The sequence below is a fragment of the Periophthalmus magnuspinnatus genome, chromosome 19, assembly GCF_009829125.3.
Source record: "Periophthalmus magnuspinnatus isolate fPerMag1 chromosome 19, fPerMag1.2.pri, whole genome shotgun sequence".
In the NCBI taxonomy this organism is placed as follows: Eukaryota; Metazoa; Chordata; class Actinopteri; order Gobiiformes; family Gobiidae; genus Periophthalmus; species Periophthalmus magnuspinnatus.
Genome location: NC_047144.1, coordinates 5,507,460 through 5,521,070, shown reverse-complemented (window position 1 = coordinate 5,521,070; position 13,611 = coordinate 5,507,460). Strand labels below are relative to the sequence as shown.

General features: G+C 43.0%; 1 protein-coding gene across 4 annotated transcripts in view; it reads left to right on the top strand.

The window, feature by feature from the left end:
- Positions 1-13,611, top strand: part of raraa (retinoic acid receptor, alpha a) — a 127,646-nt gene extending 114,035 nt beyond the window's left edge. For all 4 annotated transcript variants that reach the window (XM_033985365.2, XM_033985366.2, XM_055229784.1 and 1 more), the window contains 7 exons: positions 1,179-1,327; positions 6,235-6,376; positions 10,208-10,368; positions 10,445-10,621; positions 10,711-10,915; positions 11,125-11,283; positions 11,443-13,611. In XM_033985365.2, the coding sequence (XP_033841256.1) occupies positions 1,179-1,327; positions 6,235-6,376; positions 10,208-10,368; positions 10,445-10,621; positions 10,711-10,915; positions 11,125-11,283; positions 11,443-11,639 (1,190 nt within the window). In that variant the 3' untranslated portion in view covers positions 11,640-13,611. The remainder of the gene's footprint in view (positions 1-1,178; positions 1,328-6,234; positions 6,377-10,207; positions 10,369-10,444; positions 10,622-10,710; positions 10,916-11,124; positions 11,284-11,442) is intronic.

The following is a 13,611-nucleotide window of genomic DNA, read 5'->3' as shown; positions in this document are numbered from 1 at the left end:
ATCTACAATATCTCAAAATGGATTACTACTATTTGCTTAGTACGGGTATTTTGTGATTAGCTTATTATTAATTAGAGTTGTCAAAAGTATTGAAAATCCGATACTAATTGATACTTAAATTAGTATTGAAACTATATATTCATTTGAGCAAGTATCGATACTAAAAAAAAGTCACATTCACAGGTTAGAAATTTTCTGAAAAGTTTTAGAATGATCTTGGGCTGTATCAGAACAAGTATAAGACCGACAAACTAGTATACGCACATGTATGACTATGGATCCTACCTGGACAAGTGAGAGATTACACAGATATAAGATCACATGGTAATATAAAACAAAGTACTATGATTTAATGCTGAAAATCGAGTATCGGGTCAATATCTTTGTATCGAAATCAATCTTGAAAACGTATACATTTCCTTGGCACTTTGATTTAACTAGATGTACTCGAAAACACACCAGCTTAACTGCTAGCGGCTGACTGCTTGGAGATGTTTACTAAATCACATTGCTGTTATTACCTTATGCCCAGGTTCAGGCTGTACTTGCCCACAATAGCTCCATTGAAAAGTGTACAGTTCTTGTACAATTATTTGTTTAGCTGTAAGCCACTAGGCCCCCTCACAAAGAACTGCTGTATGTGTGATCGTTTTTTTAAATTTTTGTGTTAAAGACGATCAGCAACGTGTGGTATATTCAGTGCAAAGTCTTAGATGTATTAGCTCAATCTGTTTGTTTCTAAAAGGCAACATGTACTGTAGCGACCTAGAAAGCTTGGTTACTTGCTTGCTGGTTGAAGAATTTGGGTCTTTTGTAGCTATATTTTTACCACAGAACATAAATAGAAGAACTCCAGGCATTGTAGCAGAGTTTACTTTGAACACTTGTAGTCAAATCTTTACTCATGTGCACACTTGCTGTAATTTCTGCAGCAAATGAGGAATCTTTGTTTGGCAAAGCCTGTTTGATGATTGTAGCGTTCATTCTTTGAAGTAATTTAGCTCCTTCTCCTCCTGAATTGCCCGATAAAAGATCTTCTAAATGTGTTTCCTACTCGATGTAGTCGGTCTAGACTTGTGTGTACAGAGGAGATTGCATGTTTATCCCAGCAGTATCGATTAATTCGCTCTTGTCAGCGTGTGATGGCTAACCCCTTCTCTCCTCTTCTTCCCTCACAGCGATAGAGACGCAGAGTACCAGCTCAGAGGAGATAGTGCCAAGCCCCCCCTCGCCACCCCCGCCACCCCGCGTCTACAAGCCCTGCTTTGTGTGCCAGGACAAGTCCTCAGGGTACCACTATGGTGTCAGCGCCTGCGAGGGATGCAAGGTGAGACTATATACCCTCCTTTAAGTCCATCTGCCGAGCAAGCAACAACACCCTGACCTCCAGCCCATACACTTCATCAAAACAATAAGGCTTCTGAATATTTCACATCTTGCTGCGCTTTTTGGTATTGAGCGTAGGAATGTAGCCTTGGACCAAATCCTCTGTCTCATCAAGAATCTTTTACTAACCTGATCTGGGGTTACGTTGAGCACAGTGGAGTACGTTTGCATCTTGTCAGGATTGATTTAAGGCTCGGTGAATTTTGTGAAGTTCAAGTTTGCTTGTGACAATCTGTCCCTATTCAGGCATTTTCACCACATTGTCAAATTTCCATTAGACTTCAAGCGGTCTTGTACTGTAGTGTAAAAAGTCAGATTTGAACGGATAAACTGGAATTTTATCAAAATAAACCAAAAGTAAAATGCTTTTGTACATATGATCAACCACATGGGTGTAATGTCAGTATCTGGATAGAGAATATTTGCTAAACCAAACAATGTGTAGTTGGGGTATTGAAAGGAGAAACTTTCACTAAGCACAAGCGAAGACTGCTCAAATATAAATAATCACAAAATAATAATAATTGCAATGATATAAATTATAATTGAAATCACGATTTCTCAAACTATTATTTTACAGAGAAGGTGGGGCATGAGTATGCCTAAAATGGATGGAAATGATGGATGTTGTAAACTGACTGGTGTAAACATAAAGGTTCAGTCTTCGAGCAGTCTTATTTTTTTTTTTTTTTTTTTTTTTTGTTATAGGTTAGAGCAATAATCATGTCTTTAGCTATTGTGCTTAAAACATCTCACTCAGTGCCATTGCTACTCAAACTTCATCAAGAAAAAATACACTGTCAGTGAATTATTTCAAACCAAAACTCCCATCATGCATCTCAATTTTTACTATATACAAATCTATATAATACATCACATAAACTCTCCCTCTCTGGGTCTATCAGCTTCTGCCGACGCGTATGCTATCGATATGGAGCAGATAGAGGATGTACTTGTAACCTCTTTGTCGTTATCAGCTCATAGTAGTGCACTCATGCACGCACACATACACACACACACACACACACCCCTACACACACACACACACACACACACAAGCTGCTGTGTGTTTTCACTGACCTCTTATCTGAGCACCTCACAGCCAGAGTGTAAGCTCAGCACAGGCAGAACATCTGAAGGAGGAGAGGGTTGAGATGGTACTGTCAGGTGCACAAGTCTTATCTTTTTTGGCTTGGCTCGTCATCCTTCCCCAAAAAATTGTCTTTGGAAAATGCTTTAACAAAACTGTGTGTTTGAGAGTGATTCTCCACATACTCTAACACTCTTTAGGCCAGTAATTGTTGTTGACATTTGCATCATATATGGACTTATTAAGAGGTTTCAGATGACATCACAGCAGTATATTTAATACACATTAAATAGAATAAGGACAGATAGGGAAAAGAACAGAAAATTTAACACATTTAAAACATTAAATATAAACACATTTAGTTCCTCTATTGGTTAAACTGTTTACAGAATAGTCAATCTTGGCTGTGGTGAAAGTCTGATTTATTGTTTCTAATAATTGTTGCTAATCAACAATAATCAGTGTTGGCACCCACTGTTCTGCTACGAGTCTAAACTCGTAGCAGACTTAAAACCTCGTTCACAGGTTTTATATATCCATTTACTGCGGCAAGGCTTGAAGTGTGTGCCAGAGACATAGAATGTGAACTCTATAGAAATTTAGGAGAAAGAAACCACAGTGATGCACCCACCAAACCTTATGCTATCCAATACTAAACTAAGCTTTGGAACTACTGCATCAGAGTTCTTTGTGACACATGAAGCTTGAATGTCAACTAGTAAAGGTGAAATATAAAGCCGTATTAAGTGATATAGCTGCTTAATCCTGCCTGAGTGAATGAGTGAATATACACTAAAACGCAGTTGGCCAAAACACTATGAGCGCAGGCCGCCAGATACATTACAGAAAGTGATTAATTAGTCTTTCTTGTTGACTTGTCATAGCACTGTGTTTGCTGACACCTCGGAAGAGTGACGTGCTAATTAGCTTTGTGATGTTATTGTACATCTGGGGCAACCCTGATATGTTCATTTATCAGGCCAAAGAGGACATTATTGATATTGTTCAAGTCTAATGTCAGTTTGTGATCATGAGTTTAAACTGTGGTTAAGGTGCTAGGGAAAGTACCTTTTGTAGGGAAAGGGTTACTGCACAGTTTATCAAAAAAGGTAGAAATACTGAGCAAACAGGTTGTGACTGCTAGCTGCTTTGAGCTATTTAGTACAAAGCTTAAATTAATTGAATAGGGTTAAATAAGCACTTATTGGGGTCAACGGTCACATTGTTGAACTCAGATGATCACACCAAGTCACTTCTTGTCATGAAGTTTTATGGTCACTTTGTATCATTGCTTCTGTTATATATTTTTAGCTTAGCCCTGTCTGTGAACCTTTCTACCCACTCAATAGCTGCAATGCTTAATTGAAAATTCAGATCGCCTTCTCCTCCATGGTCTAACTTCTGAAGAGAAGAGTTGCTACAGCTTGCTCAATAATTCAAGAGTACAGACATGTGAACGTATGGTTGTCTCATCTGAGACTGGGGTAAGCTGAGGGTTAGCCGCGTTAGCTTGTGCTGCAGCGTGCCCAACTACAAAGGTATTTCCTGGGGGCTTGGGTGAACACAGGAACTGAACAGAAGGGATGCTGAGCTCTGCTACTTGGAGACAACTAATTCCGTTTGTTGTTTAAGTTTCTTTTGCCCGGCGCACTTTTCCCCCCTCCAGATATTAACACATGAACATTAAATATGCACGGTCGCCCCCTCGTGTTTATGTTTTTGTCTTGAAGGCACGGCAGCGCTCAGCAGAGGCACTCTTTTTCCACACTATCTGCGCTATTTAGTCGGAAAGACCATATTTCCAAAATCCCCTGCAGCCATTAAGTCCCCTATCTGCAGCGGTGTTCCTCTCACATTCATCTCACGGGCTTCTCCGTAATCGAGGAAGTACGAGGCACTGGGAATGTGTGCGTGCACAGATACCCCCATACACAGTGACCCACGTGCACGTGGGCGCTGTAGGAGGCTGGGAAGGCTCTTAATCTGCAACCATTGTGAAAGTCGCACACACCAAAGGATTCCTTCGCCAAGCTATGAACCCCCCACCCACCCAATCCTGTGACTGCTATGGTTTGAATAATCCTTCAAGGAGAAGTCAGTGTGGTAAACGCTGTGCAGCAGGTAGAGCTATGAAGTGGCCTGACACACACATCCCAACAGCAGCCTGCTCTTTTCTGTCTCCTCTGAACATGGCAGGGTAGCAGAGAGGCCCACTCAGGGCTCTTGTCGCCGCGTGGATTAACATGGTGATACAAAAAGAGGCTTAAGGGCCACAGGAAGCAACTAAAAGATGGAAGGAGGAGGGACAATGCAAGGCCATAGCCAATCAGCAAGTGGCACAAGAGGGCACCTGAGCCTGGTGTTGTCAGGAGGGACTAGGTCAATCCCCCGTGACACTGGGGTCAGGGACAGGCCAGAGCCAGATCAAAGAGTACGTTCTAAACACTCCCAGCACAGCACAGTAGCAGTGCCGGAGCGAGCAGCAGCCAGTCTGTTGTCTGCTCTGGCCTTTGTTGTTTTATTGAGTGCTAACTGGCCTCTTAATAAGGATTTAACAGGATTTGAATTGGAAGACATCCAGAAAGCTGGTCTTTATTTGTAGTCCTGTAGAGTGTAAATTGTTCCAGGTGTAGTAGATCAAAACATTCCGGATTAAACTGCTTTGCACCAAAGCACTCATTCACCCATTAATTAGAGTGTTATTTGAAAAGATAAATCTCAAAGTGCATTCTTGTGTTTGTGTGGACGGCAGAGGCTGCAGGAATACAGTCCAGTGATCCAGGAAGGACAAATTGTGGGCTTAGGTCCATGGGCCATCTGTCGGCTAGCAGAGCTAATCCCTCAGCATGGGGAGCAGGGGCTCCCTGGCAGCTACACCCCTACAGCACCAGACTCCGCCCCCTGCTATCTTCCATCATCAAGCCCCACCCACTACAACATGACCTAGTGCGATCGATACAGACATTGACCTGCATTTCATTTGTCCACAGCCCTCTGTGCTTCCTGATGACTGTTCCTCGTAATAGGCAGGGTTTAAAAACATTATTTCTCAAGACCTATGAGTCCAGTGCAGTGTGGACTTTCAATACCCTCATAAAGATAAGACATTCATTTGAATTAGACATGTTTTTGTGTGTCAAAGAGGTATTCATCTATAATAAAACTTCACATTTTATCTTACAAGAGCAAGAGCAAGTGTCACCTTTTCATGAAGACAAATCGTCTTTTAGTCCTGCTCTCACTGGCTTGTGTTGTTTTTGGGAGTTGTTATTATTAATAAAAGGAGAATTATGATTAAGACGCCCACTGTCTGATTTAGTGCCGATGTGTCTTAATGCAAACAAAGTGCGTTTTTATCTGCACTTTATCCCCTAAAGCAACAATGACCTCATTATGTTGTCAAAGCCTCTTCAATATTACTGAAATAATTATGAATGACATAATATTCATTTAAATATTTAAATCTGATGGTCTACATAGGGCTGCTTCAGAAAAGCTGTTCCATTGGATCCTAAACATGGCTGTATGCACGTGTATGGTCTCTTATCTTGGAGCAGGTGGGTGACCTGATGAGATGTGACTGACTGTTAGTCTTTGTCCAGATTATGCTCAGGGATAAACCTTTTACAGACTTACCTGTCTCCTAGTTCATGGCCACTCAGCAGCTGCACTCATGACCTTATTGGGTATTTGAAATGTTTGATTCTGTTGGGACAATGGACCTCAAAATTATATGAGAATGTGCTTGTGTGTTTCAGGGCTTCTTTCGACGAAGCATCCAGAAAAACATGGTGTACACCTGTCACCGGGAAAAGAACTGCATCATCAACAAAGTCACACGCAACCGCTGTCAGTACTGCCGGCTGCAGAAGTGCCTGGAAGTGGGAATGTCCAAGGAGTGTGAGTATTTGACCCATGAAACATAGACTTTAAGTCTTTTTACTCTTACATGTCCAAACTAAACTCAACTCAAACTAACTCTGGTATCATTCTGATGTGTAATTTGTGTGGACGTGTAGTGACACAAAAGGCATCCATGATACAGGCTGACAGAACAGCCAGGGTGTCGCCGGGCTTGGCAGGCCTCTGTGATGAATATGTTCTCACCTGCCGAGAGTGAAAGAGCAGGCGTCTGCCCCATGCAGCCCCCTGGGGCTGTGTGAATACACACATACACATGCACAAACACACATACACACAGGCTCAGATCCACTTGATGAAGTCATTGGTGAAGGTGTGAGCACAGAGAGTACAGGGCCAGCTCTGTGTTTTCTTCACATTGATCACATGACAGACAGCTTGCTATCATTTCCCATTATCTGCAGAATGTGTGCAAACATGTGCTCCAATGGTGCCGCCTCCATAGAGGCACACACCTGTTAAAACACACGTGCATACGTTGTAGATTGCTCAGTCCCCTGCCTCCTGTCTCCAGCACTATTTACTCAGTGGTTCTGGTACAGTGAGAGCAGAGAGCACTCCCCACGCCACCACTCTGCGGCTTACTGTAAAAGAAGTTATCCTCTGAGCTCCTTACCTTTGAATGGGGCCATTAATCATGGTTAGAAGGCCACGGTGCCACACACTCCTGTGCATAGCAGTGAAATTGCATGGGCAAGGAGCGCTATCTAGTGGCGGAAATTGGTTTAGCAAAAACTCATTCTCATTTCTTAGAGATTTTTGATGGGCTTGTTTTTGTTAAATGTAGAGAGTAGTTTTGGCCTGTCCTGTGCCCTCACAGTGACTTTGGCCAATGAAAGAGGTGCAGGCTGGTGATGAGGAAAAGCTGACCATCTGGGGCCAGCAGGGAGCCTCCTCACGCTGCAGCTCAGTCTGTGACACACAGCTCTTTTATGCATATGGAAGGTGACATACACAAAATGGACTGAATAGACAGTTTTAATGAGAGTCTCATTCAGACAGCCCACTGTCTGTCACACAGTTCACATAGGCCCTGCCCCCCACCTCTCACCCCTTCAGGCGGCACTGACCTCGTCTCTGAGCGGGACAGCTCTAGACACCAGTGCCAGGCTTGTGCCAGCTAGCCTCACCATGACAACTGTGGTCAGTCAGACAGTACAATTGTAAAGCCACAAACTATCGAAAAAGAATATTACACAGTCTCAAGTGTTTGGAGAGCAAACACACCAAAGCACATGGACATGCAATATTCCAGATTTACATAAGATAAAGGATATTTTGGTTTACATGAATACATTGTCTCAATATTCAACTTCTTTTTATTGCCTGTGTTTATAAACAGCAACCGTCCTTCTGTTTGTTTGTTTTTTATTTATTTTTTATTTTTATCACTACTCCCTTTTTTCTCTTCACCACAAATCACCCTTATGTTCTTTTAGCATCTGCAATAGAAAAAGTAATAAAAGTACAATAAGATGATGCCCAGAATGATGGAGAATTACAGGAGTGGCTGATAGGATCAGGAGAGAGGAGGAGGGGGATGGAGCTGGAGCCGAGGGGCTGGTGGGGAAGGCTACAGGATACAGACAGACTAAGTTTCATCACTGTCGGCACTGCCTCTGCACTCAGAGCAGCAGGAGCAGGAACATTGACATTTTTATCTTTCCATTGAATTTAATCTGTGTGATGGACGAGCTGCCATCGCTTTAATTTTCCTCACACGAATTATCCCTGTCTGCCCACCTCTCTGTGGCGTGCACACAGCTACAGAAACTGTCTATTAACTGCAGTGCGCAGCTGAAATCCACTCTGAGAGAAATGATTGAGTGATGGCAGCGCCCGCATGTGTCGCAGTATTCTGTATGTGTAACACAGCGTCTCCTCTAAATCATATTCATGCAATGAACACATAACCACAAACAATCCACAATGCAAGTCCCAGAATTAGCATTCATATTCTCATAATACATAGTGAGTGATGCATGGCCTGCAGTCTGGCACACACCTAACAGATGCACAGCCACAAATCCCAGGCCGTATTTCTTTAGTTTGCGTTGCCGCCCTGCCACAGTCCTCCTCCCCCCGAGTTATTGCATGTGGCAATTCGCCATGACAGATCGCCAGTCTGGCCTAATAGTTCTTTAATGACTTCATTAAATTGTGTTGTGCGGCTTATGATTGTGCTGCCAATTTGTCAGGCCGCGTAATGTCTGTGCGCTAGGGATGCCCCATATTTATTTGTGAATTAATTGGACATTGACTTTGTTGCAGTCCTTTTTGTCCCCCTCCCACAGACGTAGGACTCAGCTCCTGAGCATGGGTTATGTCCTCTAGTGTTTTTAAGGAACACATTTTGAACATGTGTTCAATGTGTGATTTTACAGCAAAGTTTGAGGTTTATTTAAAAAAAAAAATGTAAAATTGTGTTATAGTATACTCCATCATAAACTATAGTGTGAGACTTGTACTGTGCTGCATGACATTAGCTCCAGCCGCAGCAGCACAGGTAGCACACAGGCCGGCTCCATGTTCTGCAGCAGGAGCCTGTCGCGGCCTGATGAATGTACAGACATGTTGAGTAGTGCGTCTCTCTTTGGCACTGAGCCAGGCCCCACTGTCACACACAGATCTCACATCAGCCCCGGTACACACGCTCTAATGCTCAAGGTTAGGATTAAGACAAGACAAATCTGATCTCAGGTCAGTGACTGGGGAGCTGGGGTCGCTGCAGGGGGAGTACAGATGAGATGAGAGGAGAGAGATGAGTGAGATTAAGAGGTAAGAATAATTGGAATCATGTGCCAGAGCATTTTGAAGCCAACACAGTGATTATAGACTGCAAGGCTACCAATGCTGCCAACAGGGATGTGTTGTAAAGTAAAGTAAGCGGGAGATACATGGAAGAGAAAGCTGCAGTCTTTTTTTTCTCTTCTTCTTTTGCTCTGGGCTCAGGAGCAGAGTCCTTTTAAAACCATTAGAGGCAGGATATTTGTCATATTATGTTATTAGATTAGCCGGGACCCCTAATGAAAGCTGTGGCAATTTGTCAGCCTTATGGATAGCTCCATCCCCCACCACTATTTATCAAGTGGCACCCCTCTCCCAGCAGCCACCCCCAGCCTTAACTCAGACACACACAGGCGAGTCTGCGCTAAACTGCACCCCAGCGCCAATCGGCCTCAAGAAATGGATCGCAGCCGTAATGGGATTCCGATGCTAAACACCCCGCCTGGTGTTTTTTGTCATTTGGGGCTCACATATTCTCAGCCCGATCGCCCAGAGGGAACAAACGGAGGATTATTTCAAGGGTTTTTGTTCCTCTATTACCATAGGCCTTCAGTGTGCTAGGGCTGCCTCACAACATTCATCTTAGAGCATTGGATAACAAGGACGGCTGCTCTGGCTGCAAACACACACTGCCCATTTCTTCTAGATAACTGCCTCTGATCCTAATCAAGCTTTACCCTGGACTGCTGCACAGAGGTGGAATATGTATCTGAGCTTAACTACTGTTGCTGAAAGTGGAACCAAAAGTTTACGATAAATATCACCATTTATCAGTTCATAAAAGTCACCTGAAAATATTTTTTGTAACCCCACTGAAATTTATTTTAGTAGTTTGTCTAATGTGGGCGTTACTAGTAGGATGTCTATAACTACCATCATCTTTAACTGCTAGAGTTCTCACCAATCCCATTAAAAGGCTGATTACTGCATCGTTAACTTTTATTTTGTGTTGAAGTTCCTCATTTGCACAAAAAAATTTTTGAATTTCTGTGACAATAATAGATGTGATTTTTCTTCCCACAGCGGTGAGGAATGACAGGAACAAGAAGAAGAAGGATGAGAAGAAGCAGGAGTGCACAGAGAGCTACGTTTTGAGTCCAGACACGGAGCAGATGATCGACCGGGTTCGAAAGGCTCACCAGGAGACCTTCCCCTCCCTGTGCCAGCTCGGAAAATACACTACGGTGGGCACCATCACACTACCTCTGCACCTCTGGGATATTTGATTCTACTCATCTAACTCATCCAATTTTTTTTCAGACTAACAGCTCAGAACGACGTGTTTCTCTGGATGTCGACCTATGGGACAAGTTCAGCGAGCTCTCCACTAAATGTATCATTAAAACAGTGGAGTTCGCCAAACAGTTGCCCGGCTTCACAACGCTCACCATTGCAGACCAAATCACTCTGCTCAAAGCAGCCTGTCTGGACATCCTGGTATGAACCAAAGCACATTTTAAACATATTCGTGTTTTTGTGGTGCCCATAGCTTCTTCTAATATAAGACTGTCACACTGTGTCTTTAGATATTGCGGATTTGTACGCGCTACACGCCAGAGCAGGATACAATGACCTTCTCCGATGGACTCACGTTAAACAGGACCCAAATGCACAACGCTGGCTTTGGGCCACTCACAGACTTAGTTTTTGCCTTTGCCAATCAGCTTCTTCCTTTGGAGATGGACGACGCAGAGACAGGACTGCTCAGTGCTATCTGTTTGCTATGTGGAGGTATATTCAATATAACGACATCCAATTTTTTTTAAGCATTACAGTTTTACAGTGCTGCCAGTACACTGTCCCCCTGAAATGTTGCATAAACTCTTCACACTCTACACAGCTCTATCTGTTGTCTTGGTACATTTGCTTTGAGCACCATCTAGTGGGCAACAGTGATTAATGCATATCCCATGTTAACTGGTTGGTTCTTTGTCCCACAGATCGTCAGGACTTGGAGGAGGCGGATAAAGTGGATGTTTTGCAGGAGCCACTTCTGGAGGCGCTCAAGATTTATGTCAGGAAAAGGAGGCCCCACAAACCTCACATGTTTCCCAAGATGCTCATGAAAATCACAGATCTGAGAAGCATCAGTGCTAAAGGTAGGTGTCAGGACTATGGAAGCAGTCATTCAAAACATTAATTGTTAGGTCATTTTCTTGTTTAAAGTCTTTTTACTATGGTACAACAAATTGGATTTGGAGCTGCTGTCGGCTCTTATTTAAATCGAGTACACTGACAATATGTGTGGCTGTGTGCAGGTGCTGAGCGTGTCATCACTCTGAAAATGGAGATCCCTGGTTCGATGCCTCCTCTGATCCAGGAGATGCTGGAGAACTCTGAGGGTTTGGAGAGTGGAGCAGCGGGTGGCCGGAGCTCAGGGGCTCCTCCAGGAAGCTGCAGTCCCAGTCTGTCCCCCAGCTCCGCCCAAAGCAGTCCAGCTACACAATCACCATAGACCTCATGGACTTTTCACAAAACTGTGTCTACATGGCACTCTGTCCTGCCTGGGATGGTCCCATCAAGGCTCTCAGAAGGCTTTGATCCACCTCACAAACCAACCTCTTGCACGTCCTAATCAAGTTCTCTCATTCAGGAACAGTGTGGAGGTGAGGGCGGGACAGAGCACATGAACACTGCTGACGGCCCTGTCTTCCACTATGGAGACTGAACCTTCAGTGGTGCACACCAGCTCCAGCAGGATGCCGCACTGGGACAGGTCATCCCAGGAGCATTCTATAAGAACAATGCAGACTCTGCAAACACAAGACACTTTTGTTGTACTCCTCATCAGACTGTAACTGCAAGCTTGGGACTTGTCAGAAGACCCTTTCTCCTCAAAGACTGTGGGGGCTTCTTTTTTCCAACTTCAGAACAGATTTCGTACAAAAGATATATAAATATATATAGAAAAGCTAAGAACTGTTGCGATTGATGTGTCCAGGAGAAGGCGGCAGGCGAGATGGGGACATGTTTTCTGAGATTAGAAGTTGATGTATTCTTCACTGTTTCAATCTTTTCATACCCATCAAGAGTATTGAGAGATGTTTCAGTTTCAGCACATTTGTACATGATTAACAGAAAGCATTGATTCTTGACTTTATTGTGCATACACAGATTGAAACACGCACACACACTCAAATGTGCACAGAAAACAAGTCGCAGTGAATATCACCTCCTATTCCAGGTTGGATTGAAAAATGATTGTATGAACTTGGTTGTATGATATGGTCACAGGTCCTTTCAAGAAAACAGATGAATGAAGATTCATGATTAAGGTGTATTTTAAGTAGCCTTTGAGTTTGTGTATATAAGCTGTATTCATTTCTTTAAAACTATGAAGAGTTTAGGCTTCACCTGATTTTTTAAGAATACCTTTTATGTGATTTGTTTATAGGTTTGTGATTCAAGAAAAAATACATTTTGAGCACATTTACTGAAGGAAATTCTGTCATGTCTTGTGTCCTACTAAATACTGGACAGGCCTTTTTAACCAATCACTGGCTGTTCAGAATTTGGCTTTCACTGATCCCTCCACTTTCAAATCCATTTGTTGAATACAGTACACAAAGTAGCACTCCAGTTGGGGCATAGCTTTTGGCCATGTAGCAGAACGAGATGTTTGAGAAAGTGGTGAGAGAGCTGCTTTAAGCCTGCTGCAGCTTTAAAGATGAAATGTGAAGAATGGTGTAAATACACACTGTAATAAACACAAGTGGTTCTCCATACTTCTATAAATTGATCAGTAATGTTTTATGGAAGAGGAAAAAGATTGTCGTGATCCTTCTGCTTTTGTCAGTGGTCCAGGCAAAGTGAAGCTCCCAAATGTGATGTCTCTCCTTCACCTGAAGCCCGTGGTTCAAACCAACATGTGACTTTTGCTGCCAGACCCAGAGCAACCTCACACCCTGTGATTCACTTAATGCCAAAACGCCTTCACCATTAGAAACCTGCATCTGTCCAAACCGTCGTTACTGTACACACACCAATGTCTCAGGAAGGAATCATTGTGTGTGCCTGGCCTGTCTCTTTGTATTGTTCTGTGCACCTTCTCAGCCCCGTTCTTCACAAATGCACATGTTCACACACACTGCTACTGAGCCCCTCTCTTAATCACTCGTCTCTTGGGACTTGTACAGAGACACTGACCCTTGAACACATAGGATGCCAGTGTGGAGACTCTCTCTCTCTCTGAATCACATGTATGTGTTATTTTTATTTGTACGGTCAAAGCTGCTTTCATCATTTATTTAGTATTTTTATCTGTCCAGAACGGCGCACAACTTTCCCTCCACAGCTGATCTGGAATAGCAACAAACACATCAGTTTGAGAAGTATGAAATATGTTGCAAATTTTGTCAAGATTATCAAGCGACTTTGAAAAAAAAGACAAAACAACAAAAAATAAAAATAAAATGAACATTTAATAA